The sequence below is a fragment of the Bos grunniens genome, chromosome 14 (genome assembly GCF_055505025.1).
Source record: "Bos grunniens cultivar Pamir isolate PY7600 chromosome 14, Bosgru_T2T1.0, whole genome shotgun sequence".
Classification (NCBI taxonomy): domain Eukaryota; kingdom Metazoa; phylum Chordata; class Mammalia; order Artiodactyla; family Bovidae; genus Bos; species Bos grunniens.
The window spans coordinates 9,124,819-9,150,919 of NC_141178.1; the positions used below are offsets into that span (position 1 = coordinate 9,124,819).

General features: G+C 39.9%; 1 protein-coding gene across 15 annotated transcripts in view; it reads left to right on the forward strand.

Annotated features, from left to right (window-relative positions):
- SLC26A7 (solute carrier family 26 member 7) overlaps positions 1 to 26,101 on the forward strand; it is a 184,819-nt gene that overhangs the window by 69,418 nt on the left and 89,300 nt on the right. For 11 of the 15 annotated variants that reach the window (XR_015140475.1, XM_086335892.1, XM_086335891.1 and 8 more), the window contains 2 exons: positions 5,814 to 5,978; positions 22,979 to 23,131. Coding sequence is in view for 13 of the 15 variants with exons in the window: in XM_086335892.1 (XP_086192018.1) it covers positions 5,814 to 5,978; positions 22,979 to 23,131 (318 nt within the window). In the remaining 2 variants the exon portion in view is untranslated. The remainder of the gene's footprint in view (positions 1 to 5,813; positions 5,979 to 22,978; positions 23,132 to 26,101) is intronic. The other 4 variants (XM_086335893.1, XM_086335898.1, XM_086335894.1 and 1 more) reach the window with 2 other exon arrangements.

The window sequence follows — 26,101 nt, forward strand, 5'->3', positions numbered from 1 at the left end:
CTACCCACTGCTGTAGTCTTGCCTGAAGAATTCCATGGATAGAGAAGCCTGGGGGGCTACAGTCTGTAGGGTTATAAAGAATCAGACATGGCTGAGTGACTAACACTTTCACTTCATGTCAACCTATGTATGTAAACATATCTCTCTAATTTCTAAATATATTCATCTATATCTGTGTTAAACATGATTTCCTACTGAGGTCCGCAATTCTTATCCCTTCCATACTGATCATTTTAACCTCCCCTTGCTTGCTATGCTGTGCTATGCTAAGTCACTTCAGTCGTGTCCAACTCTGTGAGACCCCATAGACGGCAGCCCACCAGGCTCCCCCCATCCCTGGGATTCTCCAGGCAAGAACACTGGAGTGGGCTGCCATTTCCTCCAATGCATGAAAGTGTAAAGTGAAAGGGAAGTCGCTCAGTCGTGTCCGACTCTTAGCGACCCCATGGATTGCAGCCTAACAGGCTCCTCCGTCCATGGGATTTTCCAAGCAAGAGTACTGGAGTGGGGTGCCTTTGCCTTCTCCATTGCTTGCTATAGATTTCTTAAATAGTGAGAAATCTGGCTCCCACCATCTACTATCCATTTACTTCATTTTTCAGTCCCAGTGTATACTTATAATGGTTTCAGAATTATTAACCTCTACACCCATGGGAATTAACTTTATCTACTCAAGGACAGTATCTTTATTACCTTTGGTTTTACATACTTTGGGCTTCCCTGGTGGCTCAGCTGGTGAAGAATCCGCCTGCAATGTGGGAGACCTGGCTTCGATCCCTGGGTTGAGAATATACCCTGGAGAAGGGAACAGCCACCCATTCCAGTATTCTGGCCTGGAGAATTCCATGGACTGTATAGTCTATGGGGTCACAAAGAGTCGAACACAACTGAGCGAATTTCACTTTCACTTTACATACTTCACTCATTTTCAGAGTTATTCATGTGAGCACATTTTTTGCATCCCTTTCAATGAGGTTTTTTCATACCTTTAACTAATCTGAAAAGTCTATATATTGTATGAGTCCATTTAAATGCTACTTAGAAAAGGCAAACATAAAAAGAGAGTAAATGCAGCTTTGGTTGTCAGATTCTTTGTCACATTCTGCAGTCTACCCTGGGACCTCCCAACCTCCAAATAATTTTCTAAAAAATTCATACACATTAAGGTTCATGGTTTTGATAAATGCTTACTCTCATATACCTACCATTACAGTACTGTACAGACTAGTTTCACCATTCTTAAAAATTCCCTGTGTTTCACCTAGGACATTCTCCAAGCCCCTGGAAAATAGTGATCCGCTTACTGTCTCTTTAGCTTTGCCTTTTCTAGAATGTCGTATAATGCAATCATGCAATATGTAGCTTTTCTAGACCATCTTCATTCACTTACAGTATTAAGATTCATTATTCATTCAAGTCATTGCATGACTTGATAGGCCATTTCTTTTTATTACTGAATAGTATGGAGGAGGGCTGAATTCCACAGCACACAACTTCATAGGTGTCCTTTTGACGTTGTTTCTCTAGCTCTCTGGTCACACAGAGCTTTTTCCCTGCCATATCCCTGGGGAGCACTCGGTTGTTCTCCTGTTGTTAATTGCTGAGTCATGTTGAACTCTTCTGCGGGCTCACAAACTGTCGCCCTCTCGTTTCCTTCTGTCTGTGGGATTTCCCAGGCGAGAATACTGGAGTGGGTTGCCATTTCCTTCTACAGGGGATCTTCCTAACCCAGTAAACCCATGTCCCCTGCAATGGATTTAGGAAGGTTCTTTACCACTGAACCACAGGGAAAGCCAACTGCTCTATTACCAGGAGCAATTTAGTTCTCTTCCCCGAGTCTGCATGCAATGCTCGGTAGAGAACAAAGGGCTTTTCGAGTTTTCGCTCCCACTCAGCTTCTTGGTCTTTACCTTCCTCGTGACAGCTACACGGCAGTTCCTTACACTCCTGGTTAACAATACCTGCTCCTAACACCAACACTTTGCCTCACTTTATAATGTCTTTCAAAGTATGAACTGTATCTTTATCTCTGTGTTCTGCAACAATATTGTGTCCTGCCCCTAGTAGGTATTCGATAAATATGCATTGAACAAACAAAGAAATGATTTGGTATAATATAATTTTACAGACTGCAAACTGATAAAACCTGAAATGCGTGCAGTATTCCATCCACTTGGTCAGTGTAGTTGTTTGCTATGCACTCTTTTCTTTTTTCACTACTTGAAGGCCTCTTGTAAAAAATGGTTTGAGATCTGAGATACATTCAATTTATATAGAACACATGGTGTTTATAAGAGCATTACCAAATAGTATCATGCTAGTGAACCTTGGTAATGTGTGTCAGAGGTTTTCAGCATTAGCCCAGAATATCAACATTACTACAAACAGCTGAAATATATTGTATGAAATTAATTTTCTCATAAACTGTTGCATGGGCAAATTTTGGGAGTTGGCTAGCCAGATTATAATTATTATCATCCCCATTATTAGTAAAAGGAGTTGATGTGGCTGTTTATTGTCATTGCTGCTGCTGCTGCTAAGTTGCTTCAGTCGTGTCCGACTCTGTGCGACCCCATAGACGGCAGCCCACCAGGCTCCCCTGTCCCTGGGATTCTCCAGGCAAGAATACTGGAGTGGGTTGCCACTTCCTTCTCCAAAGCAGGAAAGTGAAAAGTGAAAGTGAAGTCGCTCAGTCGTGTCCAACTCTTAGCAACCCCATGGACTGTAGCCCACCAGGCTCCTCCGTCCATGGGATTTTCCAGGCAAGAGTACTGGAGGGGGGTGCCATTGCCTTCTGCATTATTGTCATTAACCTAATGTTTTTTGACATTGGCATAAAATTTAAGTATTAGGCCTCCAAGCAAAATATTCTATAAGAGTCCTCATTTTACATACTTAAGTTCCAGGATAATCTTGGAAACTTCAGTTCCCTCTGTGGATACCTCCTACAAAGCCTGTGTGTTATAGGTTCTTGCTGCCTTCAACTTGTGCCCCTCAGCCTCTGTATACTAGAGCCCTCATTTTGATGTGGGTGGTGAGGAAAGAGATGTTCTTAAATTTCTCCTTCTTCTTTTTCTCTTCCTATCCCTCTTTTTTCTTCTTAAAATGTCTGCCCTTGTCTTGGGTTATGGAGAATGTCGTCATCCAGAAGAAAGTAATTTCTCTTTAGTTAAATCTCACATGTTTGCAATCATCCTTCACATACACGATGTTTTGTATCAGAAGGGAGGTCTTAAGGGGCTTGGTGAACTTTTAAGAGTCAAGAAGTCTCCATTTCAAGAATTTATCCGTTACTGGGAAGGTTTTTTCTAAAGCATAAAAATGTGTACAAGAAGAGTATTACAAAAATACATGTGGTCTTTGGATAAGTTTTACAGGAGATTACTGCAAACTTTTTGGTTTATATCGTGAGGTAGGTATATATATTTTCAAGATTTGAAATGGCTTAGCTCTTTATGTTTTGAACTTTTCCTATATCTTTCTATTTGTAGCAATCTGGTTGTGGAAATGACAAAGAAGTTTTTACTAGAAGATAGTGGTTAGCTGGAAGTGGTTGGTGTATCACTTCAGGTTAGGTGACCTTTGTTTCTCAGTCATGAGAAAATACTAACCCCTCTTAGTAGGTGCTGGGTAAGAAACAAATAAAAACCAGAATGTAAAATGGTGATGATATATACACGTTCTCTCAAAGGAGTTTGCTTCTCAAAACAAATGAAAATAAGGTTTCTTCACATACAGATAAGAACTTTCTGACATTCCACATATGTGTAAAGTTCCATGTAGGCAAGCAGGTTTCCAATTTCAAAAATTTGGATCGCTTGTATGCTGCATTTCAGTGAAATGAAAACTCAACTCTCAATAATATTTTATTTTTTCCTAATTTTGCCTCAATAATATGCTAGTTTCATCCTCATGGCCTGTAAGAATTAGTGTCATAATTTGGAGCTAACTAATAGAAAGATACGTGGAAAAAATTGGTTCCATATTTTTCTTAACTAATTGTGTTTTTAGGATAAAAATCAAAAGATTATGAATCAGTGTGTTCCACTTGTAGCTACACCACTGATTGATTGGATATTTCCCTTGGGACATTTCTATTTGACAAACCGACACAATTGCTGAAAAAAAAACTGTTGGTAATAGAAGCTGTTGCTCTGGTTTCATATTTTGGTGAAAGAATTGCCTGATTTCTATGTTGGCAACCTGTACTGTTTCCTTTATTACATATTGAATAAAAGGGGGTTGCAAAAATGCAAGCAATTCAAATACATTTCTTTCTGCACTGATGAATTATTTCATGCTCTCTAGAGTTGGAAAATTCGGTGTGGCTTTTTTACATTGCAAATCTAGCGCCTAGTTTTCCATGCATGTAAATATATATGGTATCCTATGACATTCCAGGTACAACACACATGTTGCAATTTTATGGGTTTCAACACTCTTTCATGTGTTATTTCACATTCTCAACAATTCTGAAAAATCAATAGAGCAGACATCATTCTCATTTTTTATAGATGATGAAGTGAGGCTTGGAAAATTTTAAGAGATATTCTAAAGGCAGAAAACTAGGATATGGTAAAGTTAGAATCAGAAGTCAAGTTTTCAGATTTGAGCCCAGAAAACTCCATCCTAAATACAAGTTTAGAGTATTATTGTTTTTGGTCAAGGGGCATTGTGATGTGAAGGAAATGATATATTTTGCAGTGTATGCTCTGGGAGTATTTAGCACTTTATACTTCTCATTTTTATTACTATGTCATCTTGATAGAAGGAAATTTCATTGCTATTCTTTCCTTTGATTTCTTTAATACTTAATTTTATTTTCCAACAAGAATTTTAAGACCTGACCTAAATATTATAATTAACACATTAAGAAGATATAACCCACTTTGTGTTCCCTTTTTCAGTGTGAATACTCATGAATATAATTTAATGTTACTTTCAAAACGGCAAATTTCTATGACTGTTTACATGGATATAGTGGATGTAGTCAGAGAGTGGGCCATCTCCTCAGAGTTCTTTCTCTTCACTGATCATTGCAGTGTTAACAGTGAGAAAAGAGACTTGATTCTTGCTGTCATCTTTTGCCCAGAAGAACTCAATGCACAGGCTTCTGCTTAGATGAGATGATTTTGTCTGGTCATGAAGCAGTTTTGCAATGGAGTATAATGTTATGAGCAGAAAGGAAAAGTTTATCGAAAATGACTTTCCTATTGATTCCTGGGTTTCTTAAGGCATATTCCTTAAACCTATCTCTTTTGTCTTTTCCTCTTCTCCATAAACACTGATGTCTTCTTATTAACATAGGCCCTTTACAGCTCCTTGACAGAGTATCTCGTCAAAACAGTATGTTTCCGTTTCTTAGAACCTGGCAGAAACTCAAGAAATGGACTTTTCTCCTCAATGCTTTTGAAATTTTAAGCCTATTGGGTATAAAGTCATGAATTATGTCCTTTGGACTTTTAAAAAAATTATAGATAATGCAAGTTTTATTTTTCACCCACAGACTGCCATATATTAACTGATTTGAACATATTTCCTTTCTTGTAACATGCATTATTAGGAAAATAGGAAAAAAAAATTCAATGTTCAAAAAATAACTGTGTTAACTTTAATCGAAAGACTTGTAATTGTACCCCAAAACATTTGGAAAGTCTTGGAACCTACTAAAGAAAACCAATCTGTTGAATGAATGAAATTTAAAGAGCACATTTCACATCATTTCTCTGTGTCTGTGTGCTGAAAATGAAAATGTGTCAGATATGAAACCCTCTAGGAAGCCTGGGAAGTCTCACCTTTCTTTGTCCTCTTAGGTGGCCATGTTTGTGCTCCAACTGGGCAGTGCCACATTCCTGATTACAGAGCCTGTGGTCAGTGCAATGACAACTGGGGCTGCCACCCATGTCGTGACTTCACAAGCCAAGTATCTCTTGGGAATGAAAATGCCACATATATCTGGACCACTTGGATTCTTTTATGTGAGTTTTCCCTTGTATCTTTGTTCATGTGTATATCTGGGGCATGTGTGTTTCACATAGTAAAATTTGGTTAATTATGATGCTGAGATTTTTTGAATTTTAAAGCAACCTGGGCTTAAATAAAATCTTTTAGGATATTTAAATATGACTGAGGGTATGAAAGTAGTTTATGAGTGAAACTACTAATTAGGGAGCAATTCTTTGTAACACACAATTAAACAGTACAGTTTGGGAACATGGTCAAAAAAATATAGCTTGAATTTTTTTGTTGCTAATTGTTAATGAAACCATGTATCAGGCTTGTGACCCAGTGTAACAATAGTACACCCTACCACATTCTTTCAGTATAGTGAACCCAGGTATAGATCATGTCAGTTCAGTTCAGTCGCTCAGTCCTTTCCCACTCTTTGCGATCCCATGGACTGCAGCACGCCAGGCCTCCCTGTCCATCACCAACTCCCAGAGCTTGATCAAACTCATGTCCATCCAGTCAGTGATGCCATCCAGCCATCTCATCCCCTGGGGTCCCCTTTTCCTCCTGCTTTCAGTCTTTCCTAGCATCAGGGTCTTTTCTAATGAGTCAGTTCTTCGCATCAGGTGGCCAAAGTATTGGAGCTTCAGCTTCAGCATCAGTCCTTCCAATGAATATTCAAGACTGATTTCCTTTAGGATGGACTGGTTAGATCTTCTTACAGTCCAAGAGATTCTCAAGGGTCTTCTCCAACACCACAGTTCAAAAGCATCAATTCTTTGGCACTCAGCTTTCCTTATAGTCCAACTCTCACATCCATACATGACTACTGGAAAAACCGTACCTTTGACTAGAGGGCCTTTGTTGGCAAAGTAATGTCTCTGCTTTTTAATATGGTGTTTAGGTTGGTCATAGCTTTTCTTCCAAGAGCAGCATCTTTTAATTTCATGGCGGCAGTCACCATCTGCAGTGATTCTAGAGCCCCCCCAAAATAAAGTCTGTCACTGTTTCCATTGTTTCCTATCTATTTGCCAAGAAGTGATGGAAGGGGTTACTGTGATATTAGTTTTTTGAATGTTGAATTTTAAGCCAACTTTTTCACTCTCCTCTTTCACTTTTATTAAGAGGCTCTTCAGTTCCTCTTCATTTTCTGCCGTAAGGGTGGTGTCATCTGCTTATCTGAGGTTACTGATATTTCTCCTGGCAATCTTGATTCCAGCTTGTGCTCCATCCAGCCTGGCATTTCGCATGATGTATTCTGCATAGAAGTTAAATAAGCAGGGTGACAATATGCAGCCTTGACGTACTCCTTTCCCAATTTGGAACCAATCTGTTTTTCCATATTCTGTTCTAAATGTTGCTTCTTGGCCTGCATACAGATTTCTCAAGAGGCAGGTAAGTGGTCTGGTATTCCCATCTCTTTAAGAATTTTCCATGTTTTGTTGTGACCCACACAGTCAAAGGCTTTAGTGTAGTCAGTGAAGCGAAGTAGATGTTTTTCTGGAATTCTCTTGCATTTTCTATGATCCAATGGATGTTGGCAATTTGATCCCTGGCTCTTCTGCCTTTTCTAAATCCAGCCTTGAACATCTGGAATTTCTCAGTTTACATACTGTTGAAGTCTTGCTTGGACAAAAGAGTCTGAAATGCAGTACTTGGGTGCAATCTTAAAAACAACTGATCTCTGTTCGTTTCCAAGGCAAACTATTCAATATCACAATAATCCAAGCCTACACCCCAACCACTAATGCTGAAGAAGCTGAAGTTGAATGGTTCTATGAAGACCTACAAGACCTTCTAGAACTAACACCCAAAAAGCATGTCCTTTTCATTACAGGGGACTGGAATACAAAAATAGGAAGTCCAGAGATACCTGGAGTAACAGGCAAATTTGGCCTTGGAGTACAAAATGAAGCAGGGCAAAGGCTAACAGAGTTTTGCCAAGAGAACACATTGCTCATAGCAAATACCCTCTTCCAACGACATAAGAGAAGACTCTACACATGGACATCACCAATGGTCAATACCAAAATCAGATTGATTATATTCTTTTGCAGCCAAAAATGGAGAAGTTCTATACAATCAGCAAAAACAAGATCAGGAGCTGACTGTGGCTCAGATCATGAACTCCTTATTGCCAAATTCAGACTTGAGTTGAAGAAAGTAGGGAAAACCACTAGACCATTTTCAGGTATGACCTAAATCAAATCCCTTACGATTATACAGTGGAAGTGACAAATAGATTCAAGGGATTAGACCTGAAAGACTGCTTGAAGAACTATGGATGAGGTTCGTAATATTGTACAGTAGGCGGTGATCAAAACCATATCCCAGAAAAAGAAATGCAAAAAGGCAAAATGCTTGTCTGAGGAGGACTTAGAAACAGCTGAGAAAAGACTATTGAAAGGCAAAGGAGAAAAGGAAAGATACATCCATCTGAATGCAGAGTTCCAAAGAGCAAGGAGAGATAAGACAGCCTTTCTCAGTAATCAATGCAAAGAAATAGAAGGAAACAATAGAATGGGAAAGACTAGAGATCTCTTCAAGAAAATTAGAATATTTCATGCAAAAAGGAGCACAATAAAGGACAGACATGATATGGACCTAACAGAAGCAGAAGATAGTAAGAAGAGGTGGCAAGAATACACAGAAAAACTACGTTAAAAAGATCTTAATGACCCAGATCAAATCAGAGGCCTGGTCAAAACCAGGGGTTGGAGCCCAAATAGCAGACAACCGGTTATCAAAAGTCACTTGAACTTGAGAGAGGAACATGTTTCCAGTTTCAACATATCATCCTAATAATTCTCCATTGTTTCTGGTCTCTTTCTGAAGCTATGCTAAAATCTGTGACTACTCAGGAACTCACATCCTATTGGAATTTTACAAGGAAATCAGTGTCTTGTTAAAGTTGAGTGCAACCAGGCTTCATTTTATTTACTTTTGTATTGTAGAGAAAGAGAAGTATCTTTCCTTCTACGTTGAGGAGCTGAGGCCCCTGTAGCAGAAGACAAATTAACAAAGAAAAACAAACAGATTTATTAGCACGTGTACTACCTTAGCATCTCAGTGTTAAAGAAGCCATCCGTCAATGCAGGAGATATGGGTTCGATCCCTGGGTGGGGAAGATCCTCTGGAGAAGGAAATGGCACCCCACTCCCAGTATTCTTGCCTGGAGAATCCCATGGACAGAGGAGCCTGGCTGGCCACGATCCATGGGGTCACAAGAGTCAGAACTGACTGAGCAGCTAACACACAGACACACACACACATTTCATACATACATAGGAGAAACTCTGGGATTAGTAACTTGTATTGCTTCCCATCCTGCTCATAGCGCCAGCTGCCTCGCTGTTCACACTGTCCACACAGCTCCTGAACCCAGGGTGGGCAAGTTGCGCACTAAGAAGCTGGCAGGAAACGCGAGGAGCCGCAGCAACTAGAGACAGGTTTATTCTCTTCTGGCAGGCATAGCACCCGTTCAGATCAGTTCAGTCACTCAGTCGTGTCCAACTCTGCGACCCCATGAATTGCAGCACCGCAGGCCTCCCTGTCCCTCACCAACTCCCGGAGTTCACCCAAACTCATGTCCATGGAGTCGGTGATGCCATCCAGCCATCTCATCCTCTGTCGTCCCCTTCTCCTCCTGCCCTCAATCCCTCCCAGTATCAGTCTTTTCCAATGAGTCAACTCTTCACGTAAGGTGGCCAAAGTATTGGAGTTTCAGCTTTAGCATCATTCCTTCCAAAGAACACCCAGGACTGATCTCCTGCAGCGGACATAACACAAAATGATGCGTAGCAGCATTCGCGTGCATTCTCTCCTTTCATGGTTGACGCAGCCGACGCAGCCGACACAGCCGTGAGGCAGCCGAAAGCCCAGCTGCTTCTGGGTGGAGCTTGTGCGTCCCTGCAGCAGGGCGGGAGAGCTGGTGACGCATGTGCAGTGCTGTATGTAGCTCTGCGGTACATAGTCACCACCGAACGTGGGTTGAGAGAGCCTGACCGCCATCTTCGCTAATTTGCTCTTTGCTTACGTAACTCAAAAGAAGTGGCTAGGAGGTGGGCTTAAATGACGTAATTCCAAGCTCCAGATAAAACAAAAGCAGACTAAAGCAGCTGTGCATTATCGGGTGACTGGCTAAGCTACAACTTTTGGTGACACCAGGTCTGTGCCAGAAGCCACTCAGTACTAGATTATCTTGACCTCCTGGCTGCGAACAGCATGCTTATCTGTGCATGAACTACGCGTAAAGAAATACACGCCTGTTACAAATTGGTCACCTCAGTCATGTTCACGTTACACAAATAATCATTCCTCTTTTCATTACTTGTGTTGAAAGAATCTGGGTAGCCTGATACGAGAACAGTATTTGACCTTTCAGCTTGTTTCTCTGGTGGCAATGTACATAAAATGCTATATTGAAGTGTATTGTGTATGATTTTTTTTTTGACTTCTTGGAAGATACACCTCAAGCTATATTTTCTTTACTTAGTAGATCAGACGTTGTAATTTGAATTTTGGGGGTCTTTTGTAAGTTCTTATACTGAAATGGAATCAGATTTAGACACATTTTTTAGATGGCTGACTAAATTTGCATCACTCAATTGGTAGAAGTTGCTAAGCTTTGTGAAGATGGAAAACAGAAAAGTTACTCCTGATTTTCAAAGTCACATATCCCCATACTATTCAATGTCTAGGTTGGAATGATGCTTTGGTTCTTTACCAAGGTTTCAAAAGTAATGTTGATATTGCAATGTCAAAAATTATTGCAATCTGAGCATTACATTCAGAAATAAATTTTGTATTTTGTATAGGTTACACTGGGACATTTGGAAGATGTGCTTTGGTGTAGTTAGGCTGAAAAAGAATCTGATGGTGATAACGTAAACATTAACTTGCCATTGATCATTTAGGTGGGATGTGAAAGAGAGAGGTGAACTCAGCACAGAGGTATAGAACAGAGGACAAAATAGAGGCCTTGATCATCAGATAAGAGAACCTAGAGGAGGCTCATTTCACACATTTTTGGATTTTTCCTTCTAGGTTCTCATAACTGTTATATCATTTACTAAAATTACTCAGGCTGATGAAGGATAAAGAATCTTCTAATGATATTCCTTGGAACATAAATTAATATATAGAATATTTGAGACTCTTATGCAATGAGGCAGTCACCACTCCGTAGTCTTAGCTGGAACACTCAGATTTCCTGAAAGAATTCAGACCTGGCCAATCAAAATGTGCGTTGATTAATTCTAGGAAGAATAGTGCTTCTGGGTAGTTTTGAGAGAAAGCATAGCCTTCTGCATTTATTCTGTTCTGAGGTCACTGTGTATTGGGTATCTTCCATCTGCCACTACAATGGCATCTATAGTGTTTTCTCCTGGTGGCTGCCTGATTATGTTCTACTGCGTGTGCTGTGTGCTGTGCTCGCTCACTCAGTCCTGTCTGACTCTTTGTGACCCCACGGACTGTAGCCCACCAGGCTCCTCTGTTCATGAGATTCTCCAGGCAAGAGTACTGGAAAGGGTTGCCATGCCCTCCTCCAGGGGATCTTCCTGACTCAGGGATCGGATCTGCATCTCTAAGGTCTCCTGCATTGGCAGGCAGACTCTTTACCACTAGTACCACCTGGGAAGCCCCTGTTGTCTAATAAGAGGACTAATTCTCTAGTCTGAAAAGTGAAAATCTCTGTCTCTTTGGTTACATCCCTAGTGAGTAATCTGAAATCATATGTTAATGTTACATGCTCAGTTCTGCCCTCTCAGATTATTGGACAAACTTCCAATAATTTTTTGTTCTGAATTTTAGTTGATTTACAGTGTTTCAGGTGGGATTCCTTCTCAGATTCTTTTCCATTAAGGTTCTACAAGGTATTAAATATAATTCCCTGTGCTATACAGTTGGGCTTCTCAGGTGGCTCAGCAGTAAAGAATCTGCCTGCCAATGCAGGAGACACCTGAGATGGGAGTTTGATCTTGGGTTGGGAAGGTCCCCTGGAGAAGGAAATGGCAACCCTCTCCAGTATTCTTGCCTGGCAAGTCACATGGACAGAGGAGCCTGGCAGGCCAGTCAATGGGGTTGCAAAGGGATGGACACAACTGAGTGAGTGAGCATACTATACAATAGGTCCTTGTTTGTATATTTTATTTGTAACAGTTTGTGTCTGTTAATTCCAGATTCCTAATTTATCCCTCACCCTTAGCCTCTTTCTGTTTTGGAAGCCACAAGTTTGTTTTCTGTGTCAGTGAGTCTGGTTTCTGTTTTGAAATATGTTCATTTGTATTATTATTATATTTGTAGATTCCACATGTAAGTGATATCATATGATATTTGCCTTTTTCTTTTTGCCTTGAGGGTAGACATAGCCCGATATTTCGCCCTTTGCTACATCTGAAATGCAGGGCTCATGCCACCAGCTCCAGTTAGGCTCAGGTGTTTAGGCAACTCTTTCTCTTCTGGCTGAAAACTGTTAATCAGCTTCCTCATGTGAGGGATTCCCCCAGAAGTGTTAAATCCTATGAACGTTATCCATTGGTCCTTTGAGTAGCTCTCCCAGCATTTCTGGGGTCTGCATATTCAAAGGGAGGTTCTGGAATACTGTCATGACCTTATTTCTTTAAAAAAGTGAATAGAATTAGGTCTAAACCATCATTTATCCTAATTCCCTTTACATATAGTATTTTATTTTCCCTTTGTTATTCAAATTTTACCTTTAAATTCATGTACTTCTAATAAAACTTTCTTTTAATGTTATAGCTGTTTCATAGTGAATTTAAAATATTCCTCTTCAGTTATATGTTGGGTAAAACTTAGTTTTTCCCTCTAAGTGAACTTTTAGCTCTGATGATTTTATTAGGGCCCATGCAATCAGGTAGACATTCATTGATCTGTGTTTTTTCCCTTAGAAAGAGGCAATAGAACTAGAACTTTAGAATCAGAGCAATCCTAAGTAAGATCATGGCTCTACTCTTGACTAAATGACCTTGTAACTTTGACTTCCAGTTGTCTACTGTATGAGTTGGTGATAATAATACCAATTGGGATTCATTCCCCAAATAAACTGCCTGGAACATGGTAGGTATATATTTAATGGAAGTGATTATCTTTGTACTGCTGCTGCTGCTGCTAAGTCGCTTTGGTCGTGTCCGACTCTGTGCAACCCCAGAGACGGCCGCCCACCAGGCTCCCCTGTCCCTGGGATTCTCCAGGCAAGAACACTGGAGTGGGTTGCCATTTCTAGTAGTGAATAGTTAATTATAACAAATTAGAGAGTTTTTAAAAGTGCTATGTAAATAATAGATACGAATTCTTTTCCTCTCTAGAAGACTGTTAATCAGATAAAACAAATCTAAGCAATATAACAATATTATGTTTATTTTTTGCAACTTACAAATAAAGATGATTCCAAAATTTATAAAACTTATAAAAATATCTGCTATTAATGAGGGCTAGTCAACTGGAGTGGAGAAGGCAATGGCACCCCACTCCAGTACTCTTGCCTGGAAAATCCCATGGACGGAGGAGCCTGGTGGGCTGCAGTCCATGGGGTCGCTAAGAGTCGGGCACGACTGAGCGACTTCACTTTCACTTTTCACTTTCGTGCATTGGAGAAGGAAATGGCAACCCACTCTAATATTCTTGCCTGGAGAATCCCAGGGACAGGGGAGCCTAGTGGGCTGCCGTCTATGGGGTTGCACAAAGTCGGACACGACTGAAGCGACTTTGCAGCAGCAGTCAGCTGGAGTTAAGGAATGCTATGTTTTTTAGTTTATTTTAAAATATTTCCATCTATTCAGCTCAGTTCCCTCAAGAAGTTATAAATCCCATTAATAAATTATGAAAAATTCTGCAGTATATTTAAAAATAATCAGAAGCAATATTATTGTAAGAGTCACTTCTGTCTTGGGACCATGGCTCACCAGTTAAATCATTTTATTCCTGTGTTCTCAAAAATGTTTTTCTCTATTTTGTTATATTTGTAATTTTACTTTTTAGACCTCACATGTATATGATATAATATATAATATAGTATTCGTCTTTCTGTGTCTGACTTACGTCACTTAACATAACACCCTCCAAATCCATCCATGTTGTTGCAAATAGCAAAATTTCATTCTTTTTTATGTCCGAATAGTATCCATATCTTGGCTATTGCAAACAATTTTGTTATGAACATTCTGGTACATATGATTTCTGGAATTAGCATTTTCATTTTTGGGGGATTAATTCCCAGGAGTGAACTTACTGGATCATATGGTAGTTCTATTTTTAGTTTTTTTGAGAAGACATCATACTATTTTCCATAGGAGCTGTACCAATTTACATTTCCACTAACAGTGTACTAGGGTTACCTTTTGAGAGATTAAAAAATGAAACTTAGAAGTTTTATACTCATTAGAAGTCAAAATTCTCTAATTGATAAAACCAAAATCTAAAGAAAAAGTCTAACTGTATGACTTTTTTGAAGTCCAAACACATCTGGAGAATGCAATGAGAGGAAGAAGATTGGTCAAAACCAAATAAAATTTTTTATCAAATTTAAAATTTTTGATTGATAGTTGGTCCCACAAGAGGGAAAAGTTTAATGATTCTTTTCAATTAAAATTGATTTTTATATTGAGAACTAATGTATCTTTTTATTAGAAGGTTGTTTTCCCTATAAGGCACAATAAAAGTTACAAAAATTCCTAGCTCATATTAGCACTTGTGAATTTCTTTGAAGTGGTGCCAAGTGTCTCAGCCTGTAGTAGCCTATGATAAATTTGGCAAAGCTGTTTTCATTTGCATGACTTTATAAGAGTATCCTTCAATATAATTATGTACAGTTCTGTTCATTAAACCCAAAGCACAAGCCAAGCTTGGCAATATATTCAACTAACTTTTTGGGAAATTTGTATTTCCTTTCTCAAAATTCAGGTTTTCAGAACCAGAAAGCAATTTCATTCCCATTCCCATCCATGAAGTGCAAGCAAAGCATTTTTCTAGTTTGAATATCCCTGAAGGCTATGAAGCAGGAACCAAGAATGTTAACAAAATGGGACAAAAACATCAGAAGGAAATCAGAACCAATGAAATATTCTCTTTTATAGAGAATGAAATCACAAATACGTACAAATAAGAGTTATATGTGGAGAACAAATCTACTTTGAAGACACAGGCCCCCTGAGATTTCTGAATCAAGAACACACTTTGGTGGTTTATGGAAACCCACATTTTCTCCACAGTTATTGTGACATTTCTATTGTGACTTTTGAGAACATTCAGTTCACCCAGAAAAATGGGCAGAATCAATTGAAGAGGAGAGAAAAGGAATATTCATCTGCAGCTTGAATCAATCAGTGACACAGAGGATAGAAAATGTTGCAGGTTTAATTTGGATATGAGACAATTATATGGAAATTAGTAACAAAGATTACCTTAAAATTCTAAATCTTATAAGGCAGATATTTTAGCAACTCAATTATCTTGGACTAAGCTCTCCATCCTGCACAATTCACTGAAGAAATATGTCACCATAAAATGTAGTTGTTTAACTGATTCAAATTAAACTTAGCTTTCTAAAGAAGGGATGGCTGGATGCCGCGTGGCCCTTGGCATGCTTGGCTGTGAGTTCAGGCCGAGTGAGTTTGGTGCTCCCGTGTTGTCTCTAGTTGATTAACATACCACACTTCCTCTACATCGTATTTTGTTTGGAGATTTACTGTATCCCTTACAGCAGTAGTTTCCTGGGATAAATTCCCAATGTGAGATGCAGTTATTGATCAGGAATTTGCATATAAAATGATGTAAAGAATAATAGAATGTTGTGATTTTTTCTTCCTTTTAGAGTTGTGTTTGTATTCATGAAAACACAGACTGGGATTGAGCTTTAAACTTAATATCAGTCTTGTTTTCCTATTAATATGTGCTACTTTGGGAAGTAGAGGCATTAGGGGAGCTTGATTTTAACAACAACTATTCTAAGTTATTTAATGATATAATGATATGTAGGCAAAGTTTATAGGTGACATTACATTCTTAAGAACAAAGAGAACTTTTACCAACATCAATTTTAGGATTATTATGGATGGCTTTAATGGTCCCTGAGTAGGAATCTAGATTTGTTTAGTGGTAGATTTAAAATATAATCAAGTAAAAGCAAGTTGGGGCAGAGAGAGGGTATTCCTGGGAAATTGTGGCTCATGTTTAAAGACTCCAGGGATGTGAAAGCTACCTTAAAAAACAAAAACCAAGGCTGGCAGCAGACTTTAGTCTCCTCACCTGCAAAGTGGAAGAATCAGACTAAATATGAGGCTTCAAAACCAGAAATTCTCAACAGAATAACCCACAAGTGGATGGGAAGAGATTAGTATGCATCCTTGATTCAAGAATTGCTATAATAGATTTATTCAACAGATGTTGATTGACTACTTCATAGGCCATGAGGATGCAGTTGAGAAGTGACACCCCTTTCCCACAGCTGCTGCTGCTAAGTTGCTTCAGTCGTGTCTGACTCTGTGCGACCTCATAGATGGCAGCCCACCAGGCTCCTCTGTCCCTGGGATTCTCCAGGCAAGAGTACTGGAATGGGTTACCATTGCCTTCTCCGCCTTTCCCATGGAGTTTTATTGAAATGCTGAGGGGGAGGATGTGAAATAGGATAGGAGGAGACACATTGTTGAACAAGATAATCTCAGATAGTGTTAATGAAGGAAACCAGGCAGTGTAATTAAAGGCAGATAATGTGATAAAGAAGTAATTATGCTCACTTTGTATTAATTGGGAAATTAAATGAATCACTGCATATAAGATGGCTAGTCTAGCACCTGGAAATGTTAGTTCTCCAACTCTTCTCTAAGGTGCTGAAATTTAAACAATTTCACCCATTTTTCCCACCCCAGTCTGCCCTCAAACCATATGTTTGTGGTAAGTGAAAGTGAAAGTCGCTCAGTCATGTCCAACTCTTTACGACTCCATGGACTATACAGTCCATGAAATTCTCCAGGCCAGAAAACTGGAGTGGGTAGCCTTTCCCTTCTCCAGGGGATCTTCCTGACCAAGAAATCTAGCTGGGATCTCCCGCATTGCAGGAGGATTCTTTACCTACTGAGCTATCAGGGAAACCCATGTTTGTCAGAGGGTTATGCCGGGGTCCAGCCCCGGTTGATCCAGGGAATTCGAAGCAGGGACGGCGTCGGTGATCAGGAAACTTCAGCTTATTTAAATGTAATTAAAGATGTAAAGAGTGGTTAAATAAGGATAGCTCAGTGAGGAAATTCAGTGGAGAAAAGAGGCTGAAATATGGATAGCTCAGTGAGGAAATTCAGTGGAGAAAAGAGGCTGAATAATTCAGCCAGAAGGTGAGAGAAAGAACGACATGGGGAGACCAAGTTTCGGTGAACAAGGCCTGCACTTTATTTTCCAAAGTAGTTTTTATACCTTAAGTTATGCATAGAGGATAATGGGGGAAGGGGTAGAGTCATGCAGTAAGCCAGGCTTTTCTTTCTGCAGACTTATCATATGCAAAAGTTTAGGTGATTTGCATCATCTTCTGGCCCGGAGGCCTGTTAACATTTTAAGAAACTTATTTTTCTCTACAGGTGATTATTCTGAAGTCAGGCACTACCCTTCAAAAGCATTAAAGTTGCATTCCTATAGGGCAAAGGTGTGGTGGGCTGTAACAAGAAAAAGAATTAACTCAAGGGTCCCAGGTTACAGACATTAAAGCTACTACTTACACCAATTATATTAATCAATACACTGCCAGGGACACAGCAGGTAAGGGATATGGAGACTTAGCAGCAAACATTGGCCCAACAAGTGAAAAACCCTTCACCAATACAATTTCTAATCAATCTTTTAACTGCTCAAAGGAATCTGTATTCAGACAGTTTAGAACATCTCATGCCTCTCACAGTTGGGAGGCTCTGAACAATCACATGTGGCCAGAAAAACCTATTCAGGCAGGCTAGAGGACTTCCAAAGGAGTTTGTAGGTTGAAACACTGTCACACCCAGGAACTTTATTAACTGGAGCTATAAGTTAACTCTTTTTTCAGAGGGAGGTAATGGGGACAGCCCCCCGTAAAGTCAGAGGTGTAGGTGAGAGCACAAAGCAGAAAATAGGCAGACTCTGGTTTTGGGGGTAGATGCTCGAGAATTTCCAGGGGGACTCCTGAGGCTCGATCCCGCCTTTGCGTATGCCGAGCCTCCTTCCTCATGACCTTTGTCATGGGTGGAGCTCCTGCTCCAGGCAGGGTTAATATAAAAGTGTCTTGCAATTTGAGGTGGTGAAAAGGAATTAGAGTGATTGCACTGTATAGACACAAGTATACTTTCACCAAATGTGTATATGTTAAAAAAAAAAAAAGAGTCATGGTTCCCTCTTCTCACAGTTTTTGCATTCAGGTAGGAAGGCTTTGTTTCTTTTCTTTGACTGATGTGATCCTGCTGCTAAAGAGCTTATTTGCTGAGAAGTAGCCAGGTGGGTGCCACCACTAACCAGGATCAAAGATTCTACGTTCCATGATAGTCTCTCTTTCAAAGTGTGGCATCTCCTCTGCACACATCCTATGGGGAAAAGGAAGCACCAGGGAAGTATGGAAAAATTGTTTCCTGAATTGAAAGAAGAGACTAGTGTGTGAGGGATTGGTAAAATGGTGAACGTGTTGGTCAGGCGTTCAGAGAACCTGTGTCATGGTCTTGACTCTCACTCACAAGTCAACTCACCTGGGATAGGTAAGTTACAGATCTTTGCAACCTTGGCTTCTACATCTGTAGAAATTCTTAAAGATGTGGGAATACCAGACCGCCTTACCTGCCTCCTGAGAAACTGTATGCAGGTCAAGAAGCAACATTTAGAAGTGAACAGGAACAATGAGCTGGTTCAAGATGAGGAAAGGAGTACATCTAAGCTATATATTCTTACCCTGCTTATTCAGCTTATATGCAGAGTACATCAGGCAAAATGCTGGGGTGTATGAAGCTCAAGCTGGAATCAAGATTGCTGGGAGAAATACCAATAACCTTAGATATCTAGATGATACCACCCTAATGGCAGAAAGCAAAAAGGAACTAAAGAGCCTCTTGATAAAGGTGAAACAGGACAGCGAAAAAGCTGGTTCAAAACTCAACATTCCAAAAAATGAAGATCATGGCATCTGGTCCCATCATTTCGTGGCAAATAGGGAAACAATGAAAACAGTGGCAGACTTTATGTTCTTGGGCTACAAAATCACTGTGATGGTGACTGCAGTCATAAAATTAAAAGATGCTTGCTCCTTGGAAGAAAAGCTTTGACCAACTTGGACAGCATATTCAAAAGCAGACACATCACTTTGCCAACAAAGGTCCATATAATGAAAGCAATGGTTTTTCCAGTAGTCATGTATGGATGTGAGAGTTGGACTATAAAGAGAGCTGAGTGCTGAAGAATTGATGCTTTTGAACTGTGGTGCTGGAGAAGACTTTTGAGATTCCCTTGGACAGCAAGGAGATCAAACCAGTCAATCCTAAAGGAAATCAACCCTGAATACTCATTGGAAGAACTGATGCTGAAGTTGAAGCTCCAATACTTTGGCTACCTGATGCGAAGAGCCTCTGTTTTGGAAAAGACCCTGATGCTGGGAAAGATTGAAGGCAGGAGGAGAAGAGGATGACAGAGGATGAGATGGTTGGATGGCATCACTGATTCAATGGACATGAGTTTGTGCAAACTCCGGGAGACAGTGAGGGGCAGGGAAACTTGGTGTGCTGCAGTCCATGGGGTTGCAAAGAGTTGGACAGGACTGACCGACAGAACAATAACAACAAGAATGAGTTACACTCAACTGGTTGATTTCTAAGGTCCTTCTAGCTCTGACAAATGTCTTCTAAATCCTGCCTTTGTTAGGCACTATAGCTGAAATCCTTACCAGAGCTATTTGCCACGCTTATTTGTCTGTGATAGATATTTAGTCAGTTGTCTGTTTCTCTTAATGGTACAAAATTGTTGTTTAAAGAAATTATTGATTTATTCGTTTATGGCTGTGCTGGGTCTTCCTTGCTTTGCATGGGCTCTCTCTAGTTGCAAGTGGGGCTACTCTCTCTTGCAGTGCTCTGACTTCTCATTGCAGTGGATTCTCTTGTTGCAGAGCACAGGCTCCAGGCGCGGGGCCTCAGTAGTTCTGGCACACAGCCCAGCTGCTCCACAGCCTGCAGAATCCTTCTGGACTAGAGATGGAACCTGTGTCCTCTGTACTGGCATGTGGATTCTTATCCACAGCGCCACCAGGGAAGTCCCTCTTAATTGTAGTCATTGTTTAGTCACTATTACTAAAAGCTTTCTGTTTCATTTTTTGTTTTAAAATACTTTTATCTTGGTTAACTTGAAGAGAAAGGAATTTATTAGGGCATAGGGAAGTGAAAGTGAAAGTTGCTCATTCGTGTCTGACTCTTTGAGACCCCACGGACTGTCCATGGAATTCTCCAGGCCAGAATACCAGAGTGAGTAGCCTTTCTCTTCTTCAGGGGATCTTCTTTACCTAGGGTTGGAACCCAGGTCTCCCACTTTGCAGGTGGATTCTTTACCAGCTGAGCCACAAGGGAAGCCCAAGAATACTGGAGTGGGTAGCCTCCCCCTTCTCCAGCGAAGCCTCCCGACTCAGGAATTGAAGTGGGGTCTCCCACATTGCGGGCAGATTCTTTACCTACTGAGCTATTAGGGAAGCCATATAGGGAATTCCAAAAATAAATACTGTGAGTCCCTTTGTCTTCTGTATTGCTAGGGCTGCCATGACAAACTGGGTGACTTAAAAAATGGAAATATATGTCCTCCCAGTTCTGAAGGCTGGAAGTGCAAGGTCCAGGTGTCTTAGGACTACTTTGCTCTGAGGCCTCTCTTTCGCTTGTGTGTCAGCATCCTCCTGCCTGTTCACATGGTAGGACCTCTGTGCATGTGCGTTCCTGGTGTCTGTCTGTCTGTCTGTCTGTCTGTCTTCATCTCTTCTTTTTGTAAAGACACTGGTCAGATTGGATAGGGGCCCACCCTAAAGGGGTCATTTTAACTTAATTACCTTTTTAAAAGCCCATCTGGTTGGATGGCATCACCGACCCAATGGACATGACTTTGAGCAAACTCCAAGAGATAGAGAAGAACAGGGAAGCCTGGCATACTGCAGTCCATGGGGTCACGAAGAGTTGGACGTGACTTAGGGAGTGAACAACAGCAAGTGTTTGTAGTGAGAAAAGAGGAATGTGAGTTCTTTCTCTCCATGTTATTATGCTTATTCAGGGTAAAAGCTATTCCTATTTACATTTGTTACTATTACCATATTAAGTGAAAGCTTTTATTAATTCAGTATAGAGTGCCTGATATCTGCCAGACACTATTTTAGGACTTGAGACTCCATCATTGAAAAAAAAAGGATTAGGAATGACAAAATCAGATAAAAACACATTATAAAGTAATGTATATGTATAAATGTGTTTGTGTATGTAAATATCTGTTAAGTGCTTCAGAAAAATCTTCTCACTAAAGAAAATAATGAAAAATTATATATATATATATATATATATATATATGATTGATAGGCTATTTCATTCTTTGAAATATCTCAAAATTGATTTGTTTATGTGTACCAATGTATTTTTTATTTCATGCCAAATTATATTAAATGGACAATTTAAAGAATTACTCAGAGAAGGCAATGGCCCCCCACTCCAGTACTCTTGCCTGGAAAATCCCATGGACAGAAGAGCCTGGTAGGCTGCAGTCCATGGGGTCATGAAGAGTCGGACACGACTGAGCGACTTCACTTTCACTTTTCATTTTCATGCATTGGAGAAGGAAATGGCAACCCACTCCAGTATTCTTGCCTGGAGGATCCCAGGGACAGGAGAGCCTGGTGGGCTGCCGTCTATGGGGTCATACACAGTCGGATACGACTGAAGTGACTTAGCAGCAAAGAATTACTAGTATTATAGTCTCAAAGTGAGCTAAACTCATATTTTAAAAAACAGATTGGCTTGGTTTTGATGAAATAGTTTACTTATTTATCCATACATACATTTATCCATACATACATGAACTATCTTTGCTTCTCTGAGGTCTCAGTTCAGTTCAGTTCAGTCACTCAGTCATGTCTGACTCTTTGTGACCCCATGAACCCCAGCACACCAGGCCTCCCTGTTCAACACCAACTCCCAGAGCCTACCCAAACCCATGTCTATTGAGTCAGTGATGCCATCCAACCATCTCATCCTCTGTCGTCCCCTTCTCCTCCTGCCCTCAATCTTTCCCAGCATCAGGGTCTTTTCAAATGAGTCAGTTCTTCGCATCAGGTGGCCCAAGTATTAGAGTTTCAGCTTCAACATCAGTCCTTCCAATGAACACCCAGGACTGATCTCCTTTAGGATGGGCTGGTTGGATCTCCTTGCAGTCCAAGGGACTCTTAAGAGTCTTCTCCAACACCACAGTTCAAAAGCATCAATTCTTCAGTGCTCTGCTTTCTTTATAGTCCAACTCTCACATCCATACATGACTACTGGAAAAACCATAGCTTTGACTAGACGGGCCTTTGTCAGCAAAGTAATGTCTCTGCTTTTTAATATGCTGTCTAGGTTGGTCATAGCTTTTCTTCCAAGGAGCAAGTGTCTCTAGGCAAGAATAAAGCAGATTCTTTACTGCTGAGCCACCAGGGAAGCCCTTAACAGAGCTTATAGTTATTTGAGAGCCCTTATTTGCTTTTAATAGTGAATCTGCATGAGTTTTAGATCTCTGCCCATTGAAGTGACTGAGAAGTGTTGTATTGTCCTTATATAGGAAGGAATAAACACTGAGTTTGGTGGACGAATCAAGGGGAAAGCAATTCTGTACATGCAAATGAATCATAGCCTTATCTGTATCAGCCCTGACTGATATACCCTTCTACACCCCACTGTTTCACTCCTCTCCCTTTAAGCTGTTTTTTTGCAAGACATCACAGAGTTCATCTGGGGCCAGGTTTTAATTTTGGTATATTGTGAATGACCCTGAAATTTGTTTGTATTTTTCCTCATTACTGTAGATCTATGCATATATCTTTAAGAACATCAAGTCTGTGCAACTTGAAGCGCTGCTCTTATCCTTGCTAAGCATCGTGGTGCTTGTACTGGTTAAAGAGCTGAATGAACAGTTTAAGAGGAAAATTAAAATTGTTCTTCCTGTTGACTTAGTTTTGGTAAGTACAAAATGAACGTTTAACTTTCTTCTCTGCAATGCTTGCAACTGCTGTGGATAATGTGCAAAGGCCCACCTTATTGTCCATAGGAACCCACAATTAGTCCTGTCTCTCATTAAAGCAGGACAAATTTGGCTATACATTCATGTAAAGACAGGAAATATTTTGAGTCAATAATTTAAAAGAGGCACACATGTTTCTAATTTTTGCAGAATTTCTCATATGCTTGTATATTTTCAGATAAATAAGAGAACATATAGCCTAAAATTCTAAATATGGAGACATTTCTAAGGATGAGACTCAAAAGATCTCTGGCATGATTCTCCATAAAGCAATAAAAAGTGAAACCACATCTTTTTGATATGGCATCTATATGCTGCATAAAGTATTATCAATCAATAAATGTCCATTAATGGTTGATAGATTTTTTTATATTTACTGACCTAATTTTTCTTTGTTGAAAGGATATTCTCATAATTTTCAGTGGCCAAGGCTGATTCTCTGAGATATTTTTGTTGCTGTACTTGGCAAAGCAACAGATTGTACTTTACTCCTAAGGCTTATGAAATTAAAAAATACATTTTGAAATTTTAAGAGCCTGTAATGGGAACTCTTTTAAAAAAATTATATTTATTTATTTTTGCTTGATTGATGATTGCTGTACAATATTGGTTTGACTTTTGCCGTACATCAACATGAATCGGCCATAGGTATACATATGTCCCCTCCCTCTTTAAACTCCCTCCCATCTCCCACTCTTTCCCACCCCTCTAGGTTGTTACAGAGCCCTGGTTTGACTTTCTGATGGGAACTCTTAACTAAACAAAGCATTACACTGAAAATAAAATGTTAGGCAAACCAGTCTTCTAATTTACTTATTATTAATTGGCTTTAGTTTCTTTTTATTGGTGATAAGTAGTGTCTAAATAATTTCACCTATTGAAATATTACTTCATACTATTGAAATAGTATAGGTTTTATTTATATGAACATAAGGCTCAGTTCAGTTGCTCAGTTGTGTCCGACTCTTTGTGACCCCATGGACTGCAGCACAGCAGGCCTCCCCGACCATCACCAACTCCTGGTGTTTACTCAAACTCGCGTCCATCGAGTTGGTGATGTTGTCCAACCATCTCATCTTCTGTCGTCCCCTTCTCCTCCCACCTTCAATCTTTCCCAGCATCAGGGTCTTTTCTAATGAGTCAGTTCTTTGCATCAGGTGGCCAAAGTATTGGAGTTTCAGCTTCAACATCAGTTCTTCCAATGAATATTCAGGACTGATTTCCTTTAGGATGGACTGGTTGGATCTCCTTGCAGTCCAAGGGACTCTCAAGAGTCTTCTCCAGCACCACAGTTCAAAAGCATCAATTCTTCGGTGCTCAGCTTTCTTTATCGTCCAGCTTTCACATCCATGGATGACTACTGGAAAAACCATAGCTTTGACTAGATGGACCTTTGTTGACAAAGTAATGTCTTTGCTTTTTAGTACGCTCTCTAGGTTGGTCATAACTTTCCTTCCAAGGAGTAAGCGTCTTTTAATTTCATGGCTGCAGTCACCATCTGCAGTGATTTTGGAGCCCAGAAAAATAAACTCAGCCACTGTTTCCACTGTTTCCCCATCTATTTCCCATGAAGTGATGGGACCAGATGCTATGATCTTTGTTTTCTGATAGTTGAGCTTTAAGCCAACTTTTTTACTCTCCTCTTTCACTTTCAAGGGGATCTTTAGTTCTTCACTTTCTGCCATAAGGGTGGTGTCATCTGCATATCTGAGGTTATTAATATTTCTCTCAGCAATCTTGATTCCAGCTTGTACTTCCTCCAGCCCAGCGTTTCTCATGATGTACTCTGCATATAAGTTAAATAGGCAGGGTGACAATATACAGCCTTGATGTACTCCTTTTCCTATTTGGAACCAGTCTGTTGTTCCATGCCCAGTTTTATCTGTTGCTTCTTGACCTGCATACAGATTTCTCAAGAGGCAGGTCAGGTGGTCTGGTATTTCCATCTCTTTCAGAATTTTCCACAGTTTGTTGTGATCCACACAGTCAAAGGCTTTGACATAGTCAATAAAGCAGAAGTAGATGTTTTTCTGGAACTCTCTTGCTGTTTTGATGATCGAATAGATGTCAGCAGTTTGATTTCTGGTTCCTCTGCCTTTTCTAAATCCAGCTTGAACATCTGGAAGTTCACAGTTCATGTATTGTTGAAGCCTGGCTTGAAGAATTTTGAGCATTACTTTGCTAGCATGTGAGTGCAGCACTTTCACAGCATCATCTCACCTACAATGGGATTCATGGGTATATACATGGATATTTTTGCCCCAGCACCCAAACTCCAAACACATCTCCACTTTTCACCCACACAACTGTCCCTTGGCCTTTCCTTGGACCATGCTGGAGGGGGAAACCTGGGGAAGGTATCTGGAAGCAGACTTTGGCAGGAAATTATAGATTCCTGGGAATTCAGTGTATGATACAGAAATATGAGGTTTGAGTTAGGTACCTCCCTTTGTCCCCACAAAACTCCCACTTTATGAGAAGAGTTACAGTTGGAAGATGGCAGGTTAGAACCTTCTAAAGCACTGTCTGAAAGACAAAGTTAGTGACTTAAGTTACTTAATTGTAATATCGGCTCTGTGTATTGAACACCATGCATTCTTCCATTTTCAATAAGGATTCAGCATCTTGTGGCTATGGTATATTTTCTTTTACAGCTCACAGTATTTTCTGATGATGTAAATATTTCATGAAAATTATTAGCAATTAAAATGTATTAACTGGCTTAGAATTTCTTGAATACATTCTGATTTTTGAAATCAGAAATTTTTGAATACTTCTGATTCCAACCTAATAGCCTGAGTTTTTTACTACTACTGTATTTAGAAAGTACAATTATGTCATAATATTTATAAAGTTTGAAACTATCACCTGTTGAGTTTTATTGCCTTTAAAAAAATTCTCAAGTCTC